Genomic DNA, 17,980 nt, shown 5'->3' on the forward strand with positions numbered 1-17,980 from the left:
CCAGCCCTATCTCCCACCCCCTTATCGCCCAGGTTGTCCCGCAGTTAGACTCGGTGCCTCCAGACGCCACAGCTTTGCAAACGAGCTGATCACCCCTCCACGCCCTTCGCCAGGTCGACGTCCGGCGCAGTCTCGTGGGATAACAACATCTTAAAGGTAGAAAATCCATGCGCTGCTGTCTGGAATCTGTTTGATCGTCGCGTTCTGCTCTAGTTCTGTTTTCTTGCCGGTGCCGTGGTGTCTCGTCTGCTCGCTACTCTGTGCGCAGGCGCCAGGATGAACGGCGAAGTTCTACCTACCACTTTTTTACTGTAGTTAGATGGAGATGAAGAGGAAGAAAGATGTGACGCCTTAAGCTGTGATACTCGTGTCTTGTCGCCTTTTTTTTTTTTTTTTTTGGCTGTGCTTCCTGCGTCTCCTTCCTTGTCCTGGTGCTGCTGCTGCTGTTTTTTTCCTTCTCGCTAGCCTTACAATCTACACTTCCGAATTAAGCGCCGTCCTGTTATTCGTTCTGTTGCTCTGTCCTAGAAGCCATGCTAACCGCCTTTAAAAGGAACCAGTATCCGCATATCTGCAGCCTGTAACGAGAGAGGAGGACAATCATCGTGGAACCCAGCCCTGAGGACAACCAGCTGATACTCTTATCCTCCGTTTTTTCCCTTGTCCCTGTGCCGGAGACCCGCTGGCTATTTAACTATCACCATGGCTGAAGGCACTTCCATATCCACGACCCCGGTCGACGAAACACACGAGACAAACCCCCCTGCTTTCCACGCCATTCGTCTAAATGACGTCTCGGGGCTTACCGGCCGACCTACGCCTCTGCCTCGGAAACTCTTCCTCAAGCAGCGATCTGAGCTCTTCAATGGGGCTGGCGCTAATAGACTAGCGGGGGGTGAGGGGGAAGAGGACGATGAGGATGATGACGACGACGACGACGATGATGATGTTGAAGACATATACCCAAATGGCAACGGTTCCTATGGCACGGTTGAGGATGATTTCGTAGCTGTTAATCATTCGGATGCCTCGGATTATCCTTGGTATATGCGGTCGCGGGTACCGGCAAGGAGTTCAGAGCTATCCAAGCTCCACCCATATGTGCAGTTACTCTCAGTCTCAGATCTTGACGACTGTGAAAAGGTCGAGGCAGCATTCCCTGAGTCCGAAAGATGTTCGAGAGAAAACGTACGTATTTCTACCCCGGACACTCTGCCACAGTTTTACCTTCAATCATGTTCCCACTAATAAGTTCGCCTTAGTTAATGTACCGTCTTTCGAAATGTCCTGAGCTTTCTCTTGGAATCTTCTCCATCCCACCAGCTACTGCGGACAACGAGAAACCAAGGCCGGCAGTCGTTGCTCACATTCTCGCAACCAGAACAACGTCGCCCGTGGTTACGAATGCGACAATGGGGATCCCAAAGGACTGGAGAACTAAACAGTCTACCCTACCAAGCGCAGGCGATGAGGAGCCCATCGGCCACCAGGACCAGGGTTCTACCATAGCCATCCACTCCCTTGCTGTTCTTCCTGAACACCAGGACAAGGGCCTCGGCAAAATGCTGCTAAAGTCGTATATCCAGCGGATCCAGGATGCGAAAATTGCTGATCGAATTGCCCTGCTTGCCCATGATCATCTTCTTCCATTTTACGTCGGCCTCGGATTCGAGAATGCTGGACGCAGTAAATGCACTTTTGGCGGTGGTGGCTGGAATGACTTGGTATGCACCCCTTACTCCCTCCGCTTTACTTTTTTGTTTCCTATTATACTAACTTGCTATTTGAACAGGTCTTCGATCTCAACAAGACCATCAACTAAGCTTTACACGCGCTAGTGTTACATTTTGCCTTTCCTATTTTTGCTGATGGGGTTTCTGACTTGAGTGGAGGGGAACGTTGCTCGGTCTTGCATGTGGTTGGCTTTTGCAATTATTTGGGCGGTCGGTCGGTTGGTGTGCATGCATCATTATCTATATCAGCTCTATACCTAAACGTGGTGACTGGTGTCCCCAGCAATGGTTGGAAAAGCATTGCTACGTGTTATGGATATAACGAACACACGGGGCAGATATCAGGGACGAAAAGGATGAAACTGTATTATAGCAACAGCAATAATATCACTGTGCAAATACACCAGAGCGTGGCTGTCATTGTAAAATTTGATGCTCTCTTTATTGCGTCGAGGATGGTACCATAGCATTAACAGTCGCAAGCCCTGGAGTTTTGATGGAGTAGATACCATCTCCGTAGCGTTAGTATGATATTTGGATATTTTGTCTCTAACGATGCCAAATCACCCGATTATCTCCTGCTCTTGCATTCTTCACAGTCCCAGGCAGGTTATTTTGAGACCGTTCAATTTGTCGTTTTTGCCATAGAAGGGAAGTCGTTGGATTGGCCAATCGGAAGTCGCACCGGGCAGACAAACTATTGATTACCTAATAGAATGCGGAACAGAGATAATCCATTATTATAAACCAGTCACGTGGCTGGTTAAAACTGCCGTGAGTAACTGCCAAGATCCCGGGAAAAACTTCCGTTTGTGGCTGCAAAAATTCTCGAAATCCAAAAAAAAAAGTTTCCCACCTTCAGATAAAGACGGGAATTTTTGATTTCACGCGGAAGCAACAGAGATCATCGTGAGCTTCGGACCTGAGACTAATACCAAGGGACGATTTCTCGAGCTCACCATGAAGACCACCTGGAAGGATGTAAGTTAATCTCCTTTGCGTATTATCTTTTTTCGCACGTCCCAGCGTTGATGCTCTCGTCTGGGTGGGAGAAAAACGGTATCTAACTGTGCATTGCCAAACAGATCCAGCCGGTGCCAACGCATCAGGAGTTTCTCGATATTGTCCTGAGTCGAACCCAGAGACGGCTGCCAACACAGATTCGTGCTGGATTCAAGATTAGTCGTATCAGAGGTAGGCGCTGGGACCTCTACGGGCGGAGTGGTGAGGGCCATGTCGGCTAATGAGATATCAATACGATAGCGTTCTATACACGAAAGGTCAAATTCACCTCTGAGACTTTCTGTGAGAAGTTTTCAGCAATTCTCGAAGGATTCCCAAGACTACAGGATGTCCATCCATTCCGTATGGTTTACCTTCCTCCAAAGATATGGCGAGATTTGACCCCTTCAATGAAGGCTCACCTTGGAGTGTGCGCTAATCAGAAAATTTCCCCCGGCTTTAGATAAGGATCTTTTGAACACCTTGTACGATGCCGACCATTTCAGAATTGCACTCGGCCAACTGTCGACTGCCAAACGCCTTGTTGAGACCGTTTCCCGTGATTATGTTCGCCTTCTCAAATATGCACAGTCTCTTTTCCAGTGCAAGCAGTTGAAAAGAGCCGCTCTTGGTCGTATGGCGACTATCTGCAAGCGTTTGAAGGATCCGCTGCTCTATCTTGAGCAAGTTCGTCAGCATCTAGGTCGTCTTCCCGCAATTGATCCCAATACTCGAACTCTTCTTATTTGCGGATATCCAAACGTTGGTAAATCTAGCTTCTTGAGAAGTGTCACGAAAGCGGATGTAGATGTTCAGCCATATGCTTTCACCACTAAAAGCTTGTTTGTTGGACATTTCGACTACAAATATCTTCGTTTCCAGGCCATCGACACCCCGGGAATTCTCGACCATCCTCTTGAAGAAATGAACACCATCGAAATGCAGTCGATCACAGCTATTGCCCACTTGAGGTCTGCCATTTTGTACTTTATGGATCTTTCGGAACAGTGCGGATACTCGGTTATGGATCAGCTTAAGCTTTTTAACAGCATCAAGCCGCTTTTCTCCAACAAGCTTGTTTTCATCGTCATCAACAAGATCGACGTTATGCGCCCCGAAGATCTTGATCCAGAGACTCAGGAACAACTACAGGCCGTTCTGAAGTCAGCCGGCGTGGAGATGTTGCAACTTTCATGCGCTACGACGGAGGGAGTCACTGCTGTGAAAAATGCGGCTTGCGACAGGCTTATCGCAGAAAGAGTTGCTCAGAAGCTGAACACTGGAGCGAACAGCTCAGGAACGCCATCAGGACGATTGGGCGATGTCCTGGCTCGTATTCACGTCGCTCAACCCATTGGTGGTGTTCGGGAGTCCTTCATCCCTGACGCCGTCAAAGACCTCAAGAAATATGATAAAAGTGATCCGAACAGACGCAAACTTGCCAGAGATATTGAAGAAGAGAACGGCGGTGCTGGCGTTTATAGCGCTAATGTGAAGGATAGCTACCTTCTCGCTGACGATGAGTGGAAGAACGATAAAATGCCTGAATTATGGGAAGGAAAGAACATCTATGACTATGTTGATCCCGATATTGAAGAGAAACTGGCACAGTTGGAAGAAGAAGAGGAGAAGCTAGAAGCAGAGGGATACTACGACTCTGATGAATCTGTGGAAGATGCCGACGAGGCTGAAATTCGCATGAAAGCAGACCTGATTAGAGACAAACGGGCCCTGATAATGAACGAGTCGAAGATGAGGAAATCCCTCAAGAACCGCGCACTTATTCCGCGAAGCTCACGAAGCAAGAAGCTATCGGACATGGAGAAGCATCTCGACTCGATCGGATATGACGCAACTTCTTCCTCTGCGCGAGCCAAGACCCAAGCACAACCTCGTGGCCGCAGCACCACCAGGGACGAGCCGGATGCCATGGACGTCGATACCCCAGAGTCACAACATGATGCACTCCGACGAGCTGTCAGCCGTGCACGAAGCCAGGCAGCTACCAATCGCCGTGTGGACGGTGTTACTAGCTTGACACGAAGGTCTGATGCAGAAAAACTCATGAAGCTCGGCCAGAAGAAAATGAACCGTATGGCCAGACAGGGAGAGGCAGACAGACACACCCCTGCTTCTCTGCCAAAGCATTTGGTATGTTCGCTTTTCTGGTTCTTGTCTCCTTGTTTCTTTGCCACATCACTAACTTTTTTTCTCTTTTCTAGTTTACTGGCAAGCGTTCCATCGGCAAGACCCAGCGACGTTAAGGAAATTCAAGTTGATATCATTTCATTTCAGGCTTCGTTACTTTATCATCTAATGCCTTGTTTTCCATGACGAAATGACAGTATCCTGTTTGTTTTGTTTGTTTGTTTTCGTTTTGGAAGAACCGAAGAACCCCCGGAGTTAGCGGTGTTATGGCTTTGGTTTCTCTTATTTTGTATAGAACGGTAATGAGTGACCTTGTCAAGGGGAAAAGTTTCATCCTAGCCTCAGTTGAAAATACTTATATACACCAACCAAACTCTTCCTACACTCCCCATTCCTGTTCCTTATCATCATCCGCTGTGTTCACCAACCTTGGAAGTTAAGCATAAATTAAAGTTTGATATTGAGTTCGATGACTAAGCAGCTCCCTGGGTCGCATGACATAACTCGCCAAGCCTCCTCGCCTCTTACTAACCCTTCCCCAATATTTCGGCTTTCTCCCAGCTCCAGGTCCAGCTCTCTCACGACCAACATCACACGAGATAGGGCTATATCTACTGCATAGTACTCCGTACAGACTGCTCTCATTACTAGCTCTTGCCGACAAGGGGGCAGCTGCTACTACCTATTCATATCCTATACGGTCTTCCTATCCAACACCCGCCCGTCCTTCAGCCTTTCTATATTTCGTCATCATGCGTTTCTCTTCCCCTGCTCTCGTCGCCGTCCTCCTCTCTCCTCTTGCTCTAGCCGCTCCGCCTTCTCTTTTCCGCGATACCTCACAAGTATTCCTACATACCGATCAAGACCTCAAAGTTCCTGGTGTCAACCCTCTAGAGTTCTGTGATGACCCAGCAAATAACCTTCTTACGATTGAGAGGGTAGATCTCTCTCCGAACCCACCAGTCCCGTATGTCGTTGACTCCAACTTTCCTCTGCCTGGTGATCTATCTATATACCTTTAGCAGTAACTCATGCTAACATACAATATACTACAGTGGCCAACCCCTCGTCATCAAAGCGTCCGGCATCTTCTCCGAGAGGATTGAAAAGGGAGCTACTGTTCACTTGCAGGTCACATATGGCTTCCTTCAGTTAATAAATATGGATATGGATCTATGTGATCAAACCGATAAGGTCGGACTGAACTGCCCGATCGAGAAGGGAAAGACGGTACTTAAGAAGACCGTGGATATTCCCCAGCAGGTTCCTCCAGTATGTCATCCTTCATTCTTTTCCAAAATAACACAGAAGACTAATATGTTATTCTTGAACAGGGCAAATACATTGTCCGAGCAGACGTTTTGACTGCCGACAAAAAACCAGTTACCTGTCTTACAGCTTCCGTCGTCTTCGAGATCAAAGTGTAAAGGCTATGTTAATGCACCTTAATGGAGTGGCTATGACCTATTGAGTATCACGACTCGCCGTGTGCTGTTTGGGTCATTTTTAGCTGCCGTTGGATCATCCATCCGGGCATCATACGTCAACGGAACGACTGGCCCCGGACTGATACGATACGATGAGATGTAGTATGAGTTGTGCTGTGACCCTTTGGAGAAGCCCTTTGATCATGTTGCTCATGTTGACAGAATTGCAGTGACTTGTTTTTTTTACCGAGCCTTTGGGCCAATGGGGCTCTGCTCCATACCACTAGCCCATAGCTATGGTATCCCTTCCATCCGTTTCTACATATCTTTTGAGGAATGCTAGCGCTTGTTCTACTGAATTTTGGGTTTTTGTTTCTGCATGTTCAATATCTCGTTTATCTGATCTACTCATTTCCTATTTCGTTAATGTTTATCCCGTTCGGTTCTTTCAGTCACATAGATAACCATAATACGCAAACAATAGCTGAGAATATATAGATCGTATAATTTTCAGCTACTGCATTCCTTAGGATATGGTTGTAACTACCATATCTACCAGAACCAGCCACCGTTCTTAAACTGCATCAGGCTCTATATCATCATGAACTATCACCGAAATATATAATGATCAAAAACAGAACCCTTCTCCCGCACTGAAAACAATGTTTACTCGCCAAAGAGTCTTCTCACACGTCTTAATACGCTGTCCTTCTCAGGGTCATAAGGATGATCCTTGCTTGGGATCTCAAGGACGGCCGGGAAAGCGTCGGTGAAGCTGTCTACGCTATTGCGTATCCTTTCAGCAACCTATTTGGAACGGTAAAAATTAACAGGTTATCCCGACTTTTAACCAACGATCAAAAAGCTGCATACATGCTGATTTATGAGTAAGACGCCAATATCTTTTCTCTCTTGTGTGAAGTTTTTAAATGCCTTTTCAATGGCACTCGTTTCGGTCTTGGAGTCAACGACTAGGAAATTGCGCTGGGAGTCTGGAGGGTCCGTTACGTGCTGAGCAGCCTGGGTTAGTTTCTCCATCAAAAAGTACAGTGTCCTCTTCATCGATGCTGTGGGGGGGAATTTATGGTTAGTAGTATAGATGTACTCACACCTATGCCGGCAAGTAGAAGGCCCGTCACAGAGCTATATTACACGACGCTGTTAGTAACACCCTTGGATGTAAATATTGGGTGGTATCTCACTCTTCATCTCCGATAACGGCAAGGAATTGCCTGTCCTAGATATCAAACGGAAAGCGATCAGTATCAAGCTTGCTGGACTGCCGATATGTTTGGATGGCTTGGGATTAGGATGAGGGACGCTTTACCTTCGAGCCTGAAGACATACTGCTTCTGACGGCTCAATAGCGGAGCGAACAAGGGCCCTAGCACGATATGACGGCTGTACGGGACAGGTAATCGATATCTCCGAAGTTTTCGATTCCCTCTTTGCAAAAGAAACAGGCAGATAGAACAACAGCTCCGTTATTCTCGTCCGCAAGCTGTTGTTGGCTGATTGGTCTTGGAGCTGCTTATCGGACTGCACATGATCTCATTAGCTTATGTAATCTAATACCTTCTACTTCTTTATAACTGCCTACACGATTGATACGATAAAACAATTACCTAGGTAATTAAATGCTTCGTAAATAAGCAAACTGCATTGGATCTACTTATGTATATGACCTTTGATACTCTTTCAACTTGCTCTCTCGCCTGTCTATGCTCCAACCTTCCAGGCCATTTTGTATCTGTCACGTGACGAAACTTCCGCGGCAACCGCTTTGGAAACCAACAACAAATAGTTTTTCTTCAACAGCAACAGAGCAACAAGACAGAAATTGAACATCGACACCAAGCTTAGATACTACGTGCTGAAGCTTTGGATAACTACTAATTTAGCTAAAAACCTCACCGGGATAATATGAAGCTCCAATAGCCAACAACAGCCTACTCTTCACCCTTTGCGACATTTGAAACCGGAGCCGTTGGCTCCCATTAACTCCCACGCCTTACGATGCCCCCTCTCATTCGACGGAGACCACTTCTCGAGCGTATCAAGGCCTATTTGAATCCTCTTGACTTTCTGTTATGGCTATCAGAGGAGCTTGACTCAAGTGATTGGGAGCAATGGGAGAAGGAGTGGGCGTTACCCGTTGGAATCGCGTTGAACGTTCTATTTCTCGTTGCGCGTGCGAATAGCCAAAAGGGCAGCCGAGCTCATGACGATGTTTTCGGGGATGATGGAGGTGTAAGCTATGTAGCCTGGCTGGTACGTGGAATCCCTGGTGGAAGTTTGGCAGTACAGTATTCTTATACCAGTATCCTATGCTAACGGGCATCTCTGTTTACAGGCATCATTCATTGTCCACTCTCTGGCGCTTCTATCGATCTCAAATGCGCTATATGCGTTCTGTCGGACACGTCCCTACCGCTTGTTCGAAGTACCTATCGACAATGTACCATCAACGCCCTCTGCTAAACGAGTGCAGGTGAACTCTTCACCAATGTCCTCCACCCCTCTGCGTTTTATATCCAACGTCCTATCCGCTACCTCGGCAGAGAAGAGGGCACATCCCGATGCACACCGTGATGTATGGCAGGTGTCTGTCTGGGATCCGCATCCACTTTCTATACGATTGTTTTGCCTATTTAGTCCTGGCCATATTCTGGTTTACTGGTTGTTTCTTCCTACTCTCTCGTCAGATCCGCGACCCAGTGTGACAATAGTGACGACTATATTTTTGGCTTTACTATTGACTGCACAAATGTCCACCCTTTCCGCCTCGTACTCCCAACAGGCTAAAGACTCGGCTTTAGTCCATAAGCAGGTTTTGAACGAATACGACACGAAGTTCGTTCACCCAAGGACCAATCCAGATGTTCGCGACGTTGCGACCCAGTTTACAGAGGCAGATTCGTACATCCAGCATAAAGATGAAAAATACAACGTGGTAGAAACTTATGCACCAACCACCACACAACAAACTTTTAAGACTCGCCCGAACCCCAACTATATCCATCATGTCGATCCCGATTACCGGGTAAAAAAGAGAGCACAGGTGACCCCTAGAGCATCTCTGTCAACACCGCGAATTAGGTCCACTGGTTCTATACAGCGAACGACTGATAAGCAAACACCCTATGCTGCAGATGCATTTTCACCAATTGCCAAACAAAGTATTCGTCAACCGCAGTTCCGACCTACAACTGGCACAGGTGATGGAGGAAGTCTTGGAATATATTCCCATGCCCAGTCACCTATACGGAAAGCAGCAACACCCCATTTTGACCGGAGGCAAAGTTCTGCCTATCGAGATTCCGAGGGTTCTCATAGCCCGAGAAAGCCACCAAGCAGCCCACTCAAGCGTTCAAGCGTGGCCGGTGATATGAATTCCATGTTAACATCTAGCCGAAGAGCTCAACTTGCGAACGAACATACTCCCAGGAGGGAAAGCGGACGGTTTTGATCACCGCCTTTCCTCCCTTCGATATTCCTTTTAGTTTGCATACAATGAATTCGTACATTTGTATAAAACCCTTTGTTATCACTAGCATGCAAGTTATAGCCCGGTTGAGATGATGCTCCTTTAAACGCCCTTTCAATGCATAGCTCCTTCCAGCGTGTTTCATGGCCCCTTCTTCTCTGTTGTACTCATACTTATTATTTATGATACCCGTCGTGCTTGCTCTCTTGCCAAAGTAAACCAAACACCATAACGCAAGTTTTTTTTCTTTACTTTGACCATTGTTTATCTCGATATTCAATACATCGAGTTGCTTTTCCTCATGAGCCGATGCTGCAAGTCCATCTTTTTGTTTACAAATTCTCACTGCTACGTATGAGTGCCTTGGTTTCTCTCCAGCTCGACTCTCCATTTCGTGTGTTATTTTTATCGTGTTTCAACAGGTTCCTCCCATTGTCACTATGCCTAGCTTATCCCCATCTCTATCTGATTTGACGGTTAGTTCTTCTGATAAACCAAGGGGCAAATCGAGCCAGAAGAAATCCATACGCTCAACATCTTGGTCGGCATGGCTCTCGGGATCAGCCTTCCGCGGCACCGATGCACACGGGGAGCCCATGTCAAACGTTAATAGGAAAAATGATGAGGCCACCGCTAAGCCCGGCCCTAGTGACGAGATGGTCATAGGCAATAAGGAGAATCAGAGTGATGGATTCAAGAAATACGCTGCGGTTGAAGAGCCTGCTGAGGAAACGGGAAATAGTACCGAAAGTGATGCACACAGTGATGCCGGGACCGTCAGGAGACCCCGGGCTCCCAGCGGCCAGACGCCGCCTAAATTCGTCCTGCCACCTGGAGCGCCCAGTGACCATATGCAACGGACCTTATCCCATAATGATATCTGTCACTCGCCCCAGAACGATGTGCTAGAAAGGCATATGCCTCACAATTCGGACTGTCAGCGGCCAGGGGCTCGTTCTCGACTTTCAGGTCCAAGAAGAACTTCCCAGACTGTGAGCCGGGACGACTTTCTTACTGCGCGCGGTGCAAATCCTCGAACGGGAGTTGTTAGTCCGGATTTAACAGATCACAGCCATCTGGATGACTTAGAGCCCCAGGTCGATAATTCTGGTGGAGCTATGAACAATCAGAAGTGGCGTCTCAAAGGAGATCAGTGGATTAGTCTTGATGCCTCAGAAAGGACCCCGGTACCTACACCGCCATCCAACGCAGGTATGAATAGTTCGCTGTTGATCAGTTCTCGAGATCAAGCAGAAGCTCATGTAGCCTTCCTAGCAGAATCCGGCGTACCACTCAAAAACCTTGAGGATCGATTTGTTGTCAATATGCCATCTGTTAGGGAGCCATGTCCACCGTCTATGACTCCCCAGCAGATAGCTGACTTCCAGCAGGCTTGCAATCGATTCTATCGCTATGATAATAACATGATCCACCCATCAAGGGTACCAAGCCCTCGACCTAGGACTCCTGATGGCCCTAGCACTCCTCCAAAGAGACTTTCTAAGGTTCGCGAAACACTTCTTCAAAGTACGGGCCCATTAGACAGAGGACGACGGAAAGACAGGCCACCAGGCAGCCCTCATAACCAACCTCCACATGGTGCGTCACGGGAATGGAGGCACAGCTCTGCTCCTCCAGCTAGCCGACCACAGTACGGGTGGAAAGAACATACAAACAAGTATTTTTTAGGTGGTCCCGGTTATGGAAGAGAAGAAAGGATACCACCCCCTCAGAAGAGGAGGCATCGGCACCCTCCAGGCCCGGATCAATACAGACCAACTGGTCACTCCAGCCACAGGGGCCCTCAGGAGATTCCATACCAGGGTCACCGTGGCCCAAGCATGCCAACTTACCCTCGGGAGCTCCATTCCGGTTTCCGTCGCGCAGGGCCAATAGGGAGACAAAACCTCGACCATCTCCAGGACAGAAGCTTCTCCAGGGACCTGTACTTGGAACCCCAAAGCTATTCCAGACAAACCATCCAAGTCGGAGCCTCAGACGGAAACGACCTACTTGCCACCATTACCACTACCACTACCACGTCCACCGTCACCCCAGTTCGACTCAGTGCAAGCGATGTGGAAACGTATTTTACCCCAACCGAAATTTCGATGTCGAAAAGCTGCTCCGAACAATCTCATGGAGTCTCCAGAGAAAGTATCACCACTACCGCTACAATGACCGGAAGTGTAATAAATGCAGAAAATGCCGAAAACACAGCAAGCGTAAAGCAGGCCACGGCCGTTCACCATGCCGCAGGGACTCAAAGTGGAAAAACAAGGCATACGAATAATGAGAACGATATGGAAACACCGGCAATACCTCTCACGAAGCGGGCGTACTATCATTTGTTACCAGCCGCAATGTTCTACCTCACCCTTATTGCAATGACGTATAGAGAATATCGCGAGAATTTGCTGGTGACAAGGAGTCCAGGACTCAGGCCATCACAGGACGTGAAGTTCATGAAAATTGCACTTGGCGCTGTATTTGTGGCCGTGGCTGTATCAATTATATTCAGGGATTAGGCAAAGGCTCCTCCCGAAGCCATCATGGTATAATATAATGGCCCGCTTTCCATCAGGAAATCATAGGTTCAACGTTGAGATGTCTGCTCTCCTCTCGGACAAGTCTGTTCATACATGCTAGGCAGGAAGTTATTAATACCAAACGGTCGTTTTCCACACCCTCTTTAGAGATAGAAATTGAATAGACTACTTTCATTTACTTCGGAACTTGGGCTCCAATATTGAAAATCCATGGAATTGTTTGAACATTAGCATATGAAATTACAAAATGCTCTAAAGAAAACCTGAACGCTGGTTTACTGATGTTGAAATAGTGTTGAAAGAAAAGGTCATTCACCCGTTGCATCATCTCAATCATCAAGGTAGTGCTTTGTTGAAATCTCCCTTCTTGTTGCGCGCCTCCCCGTCCCGTTGCTCGCTATGATATAATTGAATAAAATGATGCATCTGACTCTTCAAAGTCGTTCTCTTTTCTTCCCTTTTTCATCTAGACGCCGCTTTCCCATGCATGAGTTGAGTCTAGCCCCGGCAGCCTTCCTAGACAATAAATAGCCTATCCCTTTTTATCCCTGACGTTTATTTTGTTGCCATGCCTTTTTTTGCGTTTTAAACGAGGAGAATTGTAAGAGAAGCTGTGGAGGGGGTAATAAAAAAATAAACGATTTTAAAAAAAATGACGAATGCTTTGGAACGAAACACGAATGTTGAATGGGGTATTTTGAAGCAGGTTAAGTTGAAAGTTGAACCAAAAAAAGATAAGAGGATTGTAAAAGTAGTGCTGTGATAGTTAGTTGATAATTAGGATGTGTATGGGGTGTGTGAGTGTAGTGAAAATAGGTCTAGTTTGTGGAAACAACCTGTTGGTGTGTTCCATTCTTTGTGGGTTCAGTGGTCTGTTGAGTACCGCTGACTTCGGTGCCGATGTCCTCGAGGACTAGACCCTTGAAGAGATCAAAGATATCATGGGTCTTATGGAAGTCATTGTTCACTGAAAAAGTTCCGTTAGTATATCTTCTGAGAATGAAAAAGGGTGACTTATCAGGGACTTACCGATATTAACGAGGTACCAGGTATCCATCGTGTTCTGGATCAGCTTCCTGCTAGCGCTTGAGGCATCGTGGCATTTGGCCCAGTCATCTCCGAGTCTATAAGCCTCATCCTTCCATGCTAAGAAACTGACAGTCTCTACGATTGTAGGTTGGATAACTTCCTTGGAGGCGAAAATACCCCATGTGACAGCATTGGGAGTATCACTCGAGTTCGTTTTCAACTCTCCATTCTTGTTGATGCAATGGTATGTCAAGTCCTCGTTGGTTTCAATTCGCTTGATCACCTCATCAATCAGTGCTGGAGAGATAAGCAGCTCTAGGTAAGCCTTTTGGTACACGTAGCCGTTCCTAGGACCCCATCCGTAAATTGGGTGAGAAGATTTAGCACCGTTGATTGCGGGCTGTGAGTTGATGGTAAGGAAGCCCCTGTTGTTAAGGTCGATTAAATCATCCTTAATGATTTCTGATTCCTGGGTGATTCCACTTTCACTCCATGGTAGCCTATCGAGCTTCTGCTCCAAGAAGCGAACAAAGATATCAGATAGATCTCTGACCGATTTAGGCTGACCCCATAGCTTGATGTTTTGCTCGTTGGTGCCTTTGAGTCCGATGCCATACACGTCAAGCTCTCCAAAAGCAGGAGAGCGCGAATCGGTCCAACGCCCGTTGGGGAATTCATCCCAGGACTGAGTACGTGCAACATAGGATTGATGTCTGTGTCTCCAGAAAATAGGTCGGACATCTTCCTCCCTCCTCCCAAGACCAAGAGACTTTCTCCATGGTAGTGGTTTCTGGAGAGGAGTTTCGGAGGAAGGTTTCAGATTCAACTCTTCCAAAACCATGCTGGTGGATTGTGCAAGGTTCATAGTGTAGCTGTGAAGAACGTTAGATCATCGAACCCAAGAAAATGCAGTAGTGGATGACAGATGACGACTTACAAGTGCAAATGGTTGATGCCATTATCGAGCAGCTTTCTGCACATCTCAGCCACGAGAGCCTTTCCGATATGCTTAACAGCGGCATCATCATTCTTCACCGGCTCAAGAGCCTCCATCCAGCCTTTCGGGACAGCACATTTAACCCATTTGGTACGACGAATAAAGGCGGCGTAAGTTGAGATTGGCATGATGCCGGGGATGATGGGGATCTTAATTCCAGCCTGTCGACATTTCCTCACCCATGCGATGAAATTATCTGCATCGTAGAACATCTGGGTGATGATAAAGGTGCCACCGGCGTCGACCTTTTCCTTCAGGTACTTCATTAATAGCTCAGGGTCTTCCTCATCCTCACAGCCCTCAGGGTAACCCGCGACACCGATATCGAAATGGTTGCCATACTTCTCCCTAATGTACTGGACAAGATCTCTCGCATACCGGAACCCTCCTTCGGTCTGCTCCCATGCTTCCTTCTCTCGAGGCGGGTCTCCTCGTAGAGCTAGAATGTTGGTACAGCCAGCCTTGAAAGCACTTTGCAGAGCCTCGTCAACCTTCTCTCTCGGCATATCAGTGCAGGTGAGATGCATGCAGGTCTCCAGCCCGTAGACAGACTGCGCGACATGCACCATTTCACATGTGAGCTCCGCCAGTCGACCTCCTGCGCCCCAGGTTATATCGATGAAGGACGGCCCAAGTCCATGCATGCGGTCCATACGGTCATAAAGATTTTGTACACCCTGTGCGGTCTTTGGAGGGAAGAATTCAAAGGAGATTCCCGGTCTCCCGGTGGCCTCTGCCAGGGCCAATTTGTCTTTGATATGCATGATGAATTAAAACTGTTAGAAGACGGGGAACGGTCAGTAACGACAGCTCTTTCAACTGAAGACGAGCGATGAACGTAACGAAAGGAAGAGGAAGTACAACTGGGTCGATCGACAGCAGTTATCGAACAGTCGGTGTAATTCACGCTGCCCGCTGAGGTTATCAATCTCTCCGAAATCGGTACTAGGAGGGAAGGACTGAGTCTCCCGCGGGGGGTGCGAGAAAGAAACACCACCGACGGTCGAGGAGAAAGCAGGAAGAGAGACAGAACAGGGTGAAATTCCTCCAGCCAGACGTCTTTACGCACCTTTCTGTCCTTTTCTAGCGAACAATTCGAGTAAATAGGCCGAACGAACAGGCGGGAAAAAAAGAGGGACCAAAAAAAGCCTCCGAGCTGAGCTTAGGTGACGCCAAAAAGTCCGATATTTCTTTGCCTGCTGTAATTCCGACCTGGAGTTTCAACCGAAATAGCGTTTGCGTGCCCACCTGTCTGCCAGTATGCGCAACATATAGTGCAGATATGCTGTTATTTGTTTATCTCATGTACGGCGCAGCTTTGGAGGGCGAGTTGGGTGTTGGATGAAGCTTTTGGGAAGAGCAAGAGAAGAAAATAAGGTGAGCGCCGAGTGCTTAAGCTTTAAAAGTTCGCCGGAGGAACAGGCCAAACGCCAGCAACTTGACTTGTACGGAGCAGTTATGCCGTCTGTCTATGAGGAATAGCAGAGCACGAAGAGTACTCTTCTTGAGAAAAGACGAAGAAGGAGAAGAGGAAGAGGAAGAGGAAGTGCTGGTGAAGGAAAGGGGAAAGGAGGAACGGCTTTATAGCTGTTTCTCAGGGCGGGACTGGCTCCTTTTCCCCTTCTTTTCTTTTAACTACTTAACTAACTAGCAGGCCGACTAATTAACTAACTACTGATCCAGGCTTGACACAAAGAGGCGCGATGCTCAATTGATCAAGGCCCAAAAAAAGGAAGAGAGAGTCATAACTCGCCAGCATGGGGACAGGCAGTATTTTCCTCCTCTGTTGTTGGGGCTGCATTTCCAGCATGCGTTTTCCTACTGTCATTTTACCCCTCCGCTAACTAGCAACCTAGTTATTACACCATTGCTTCGTCCCGCTTGCTAGGGTGACCCCGGCCTACAGATGAACACACGGAAAAAGGGAGGCCAATTCGATTTTCGCCCAAGATTTTGGCCATTTTTGTGGCTCCTTGCTGACGACACCGAAGAAAGGCAGTCAGGGTTCGAGGCTCCCGTTATTGCGACTTGTCGACGCCTTCCGACGCAGGCAGGGCAAGGCGGAAAGAGAAGGATGCGTTCGTCGCTGTTCCGTGATAGGCGGGGATCCAGCTCCATCGGTTCGCTTCCCGGCGCTGCCCTACTAACTTAAGGCCTGGACGAACAAGATGATCTGCTGCAGAGATAGAATTTATGGCCCTCAGAGCCAGGGTCGCGTTGCCCAGGAATTGGGATTCTGCTAGAAGTTAACTACTCTGCCCAGGGCGTAAGATGGGATGGGGTATATTTCAAAGGCGTCTGCATCTCTGGTCCATGAATGGCAGCCTTTAACACGTGCGGGATTAACTACTTGCTCGAGCCCCGCGTGGGGTGTTACAAGCAAGACTGCAGTCATGGTACTCCGTAGATCTGTCGACATATCGTTACACAGAAGCCTTGTAGGAATCGGATTCAGAATAAAGATGAAGTTGTTGATGGTCAAGTTGAAGTTGAAGTTGAAGTTGATGAAGCCGCAAAGTCGGAGTTGAACAACAGAAAACGGTGAGGGGCGGCAGAAAGCCTAAACGGGAAATGCATGTTTTTTTTTTGTAGAACGAGAAGAAAAAGATATCAACACCAATTTCGTATAATTAACCATTGGAGATACTTGACACTCCCCTATCTTGCATCTCCTTGCCGTAAACTTGATTCTACGGTGGTCGGACCTTATATACTCCTTTAATTAATTGCACTCTCTCGCCGGCCGATCGAAGCATATTTGCAGATACCCCGCCGGGCAGCTAGCTACTTCTTTACTCGTTCGCGGGCAACGGTCATATTCGACCTTTCTACGGCGCAACATGTCAAGCCAGGACTCAAGCAAGTCTGCGGACTATAAAGCAAACCTTCTCTCGATCCTAATCTCCAGCAAAGTACTTTCGTTCGGCTCCTACGTCCTCAAATCAGGCCGAAACTCGCCCTACTTCTTCACCACCACCCTTCTACACACTGCGCCGTTACTGCACGCAACAGCCTCTGCCTGCGCCTCAGTATTATCGAGTCCTCCATTCGTTACCAGCCAGGAGGGGAAACCTGCTACTCCCAACTTTGATATCATTTTTGGACCCGCATATAAAGGCATACCGCTCTGCACAGCCGTCCTGAACGAGCTCGGTGTCCGAGATACTCAGGGTGTATGGGACAACATCAGCTACTCTTTCAACCGAAAAGAGGCCAAGAGCCATGGTGAGGGTGGAAATATCGTTGGTGCCCCTCTCAAGGGCAAGAAGGTAGTCATTATAGACGATGTCATCACGGCTGGAACTGCCTTGAGAGAAGCCGTTTCTATCATTGAGAAAGAAGGAGGCATTGTGGTTGGCGTATTGGTCTTGCTAGACAGACAGGAGAGAGTTAGTGATACAGAGACCAAGAGTGCAGTCGGTGCCGCTCAGAGAAACCTGGGCGAATCGATTCCCGTGCGGGCGGTACTCGGCTTGAATGATATTATCGAAAAACTTGGCGATGATATTGGCAAGGAGAATCTGGAGAAGCTCCTTGAATACAGGGCAAAGTATGGTGCAGAGGAGTAGGCTGGCCCTTAGAGATTGATATGTCCAACTGCAAAAAAC

General features: G+C 47.8%; 8 protein-coding genes across 8 annotated transcripts; 6 read left to right on the plus strand and 2 right to left on the minus strand.

Annotated features, from left to right (window-relative positions):
• Positions 1-702: 702 nt before the first annotated feature.
• On the plus strand, positions 703-1,822 carry MGYG_02929 (acetyltransferase; the record flags this gene model as incomplete). The annotated part of the gene is made up of 3 exons (XM_003175357.1): positions 703-1,188; positions 1,263-1,724; positions 1,793-1,822. 3 exons carry the CDS (start codon positions 703-705, stop codon positions 1,820-1,822), a joined length of 978 nt encoding a protein of 325 aa, XP_003175405.1.
• An 871-nt stretch (positions 1,823-2,693) lies between these two features.
• On the plus strand, positions 2,694-4,999 carry MGYG_02930 (nucleolar GTP-binding protein 1; the record flags this gene model as incomplete). The annotated part of the gene is made up of 5 exons (XM_003175358.1): positions 2,694-2,714; positions 2,819-2,927; positions 2,997-3,098; positions 3,199-4,886; positions 4,958-4,999. The coding sequence occupies 5 exons, from the start codon at positions 2,694-2,696 to the stop codon at positions 4,997-4,999; spliced, it is 1,962 nt and encodes a 653-aa protein (XP_003175406.1).
• Positions 5,000-5,635: 636 nt separating this feature from the next.
• On the plus strand, positions 5,636-6,310 carry MGYG_02931 (phosphatidylglycerol/phosphatidylinositol transfer protein; the record flags this gene model as incomplete). Its single annotated transcript, XM_003175359.1, has 3 exons — positions 5,636-5,850; positions 5,939-6,155; positions 6,218-6,310. The coding sequence occupies 3 exons, from the start codon at positions 5,636-5,638 to the stop codon at positions 6,308-6,310; spliced, it is 525 nt and encodes a 174-aa protein (XP_003175407.1).
• A 666-nt stretch (positions 6,311-6,976) lies between these two features.
• MGYG_02932 (vacuolar ATP synthase subunit F) lies at positions 6,977-7,655 on the minus strand (the record flags this gene model as incomplete). Its single annotated transcript, XM_003175360.1, has 5 exons — positions 6,977-7,117; positions 7,184-7,321; positions 7,420-7,453; positions 7,513-7,547; positions 7,638-7,655. The coding sequence occupies 5 exons, from the start codon at positions 7,653-7,655 to the stop codon at positions 6,977-6,979; spliced, it is 366 nt and encodes a 121-aa protein (XP_003175408.1).
• Positions 7,656-8,326: 671 nt separating this feature from the next.
• MGYG_02933 (hypothetical protein) lies at positions 8,327-9,779 on the plus strand (the record flags this gene model as incomplete). The annotated part of the gene is made up of 2 exons (XM_003175361.1): positions 8,327-8,581; positions 8,664-9,779. The coding sequence occupies 2 exons, from the start codon at positions 8,327-8,329 to the stop codon at positions 9,777-9,779; spliced, it is 1,371 nt and encodes a 456-aa protein (XP_003175409.1).
• Positions 9,780-10,237: 458 nt separating this feature from the next.
• Positions 10,238-12,325, plus strand: MGYG_02934 (hypothetical protein; the record flags this gene model as incomplete). Its single annotated transcript, XM_003175362.1, has 1 exon — positions 10,238-12,325. One exon carries the CDS (start codon positions 10,238-10,240, stop codon positions 12,323-12,325), a length of 2,088 nt encoding a protein of 695 aa, XP_003175410.1.
• An 839-nt stretch (positions 12,326-13,164) lies between these two features.
• Positions 13,165-15,136, minus strand: MGYG_02935 (methylenetetrahydrofolate reductase 1; the record flags this gene model as incomplete). The annotated part of the gene is made up of 3 exons (XM_003175363.1): positions 13,165-13,313; positions 13,376-14,247; positions 14,313-15,136. 3 exons carry the CDS (start codon positions 15,134-15,136, stop codon positions 13,165-13,167), a joined length of 1,845 nt encoding a protein of 614 aa, XP_003175411.1.
• Positions 15,137-17,212: 2,076 nt separating this feature from the next.
• MGYG_02936 (orotate phosphoribosyltransferase) lies at positions 17,213-17,941 on the plus strand (the record flags this gene model as incomplete). The annotated part of the gene is made up of 1 exon (XM_003175364.1): positions 17,213-17,941. One exon carries the CDS (start codon positions 17,213-17,215, stop codon positions 17,939-17,941), a length of 729 nt encoding a protein of 242 aa, XP_003175412.1.
• Positions 17,942-17,980: the final 39 nt, after the last annotated feature.

Source organism: Nannizzia gypsea, genomic scaffold (genome assembly GCF_000150975.2).
Source record: "Nannizzia gypsea CBS 118893 supercont1.2 genomic scaffold, whole genome shotgun sequence".
NCBI classification, from domain to species: Eukaryota; Fungi; Ascomycota; class Eurotiomycetes; order Onygenales; family Arthrodermataceae; genus Nannizzia; species Nannizzia gypsea.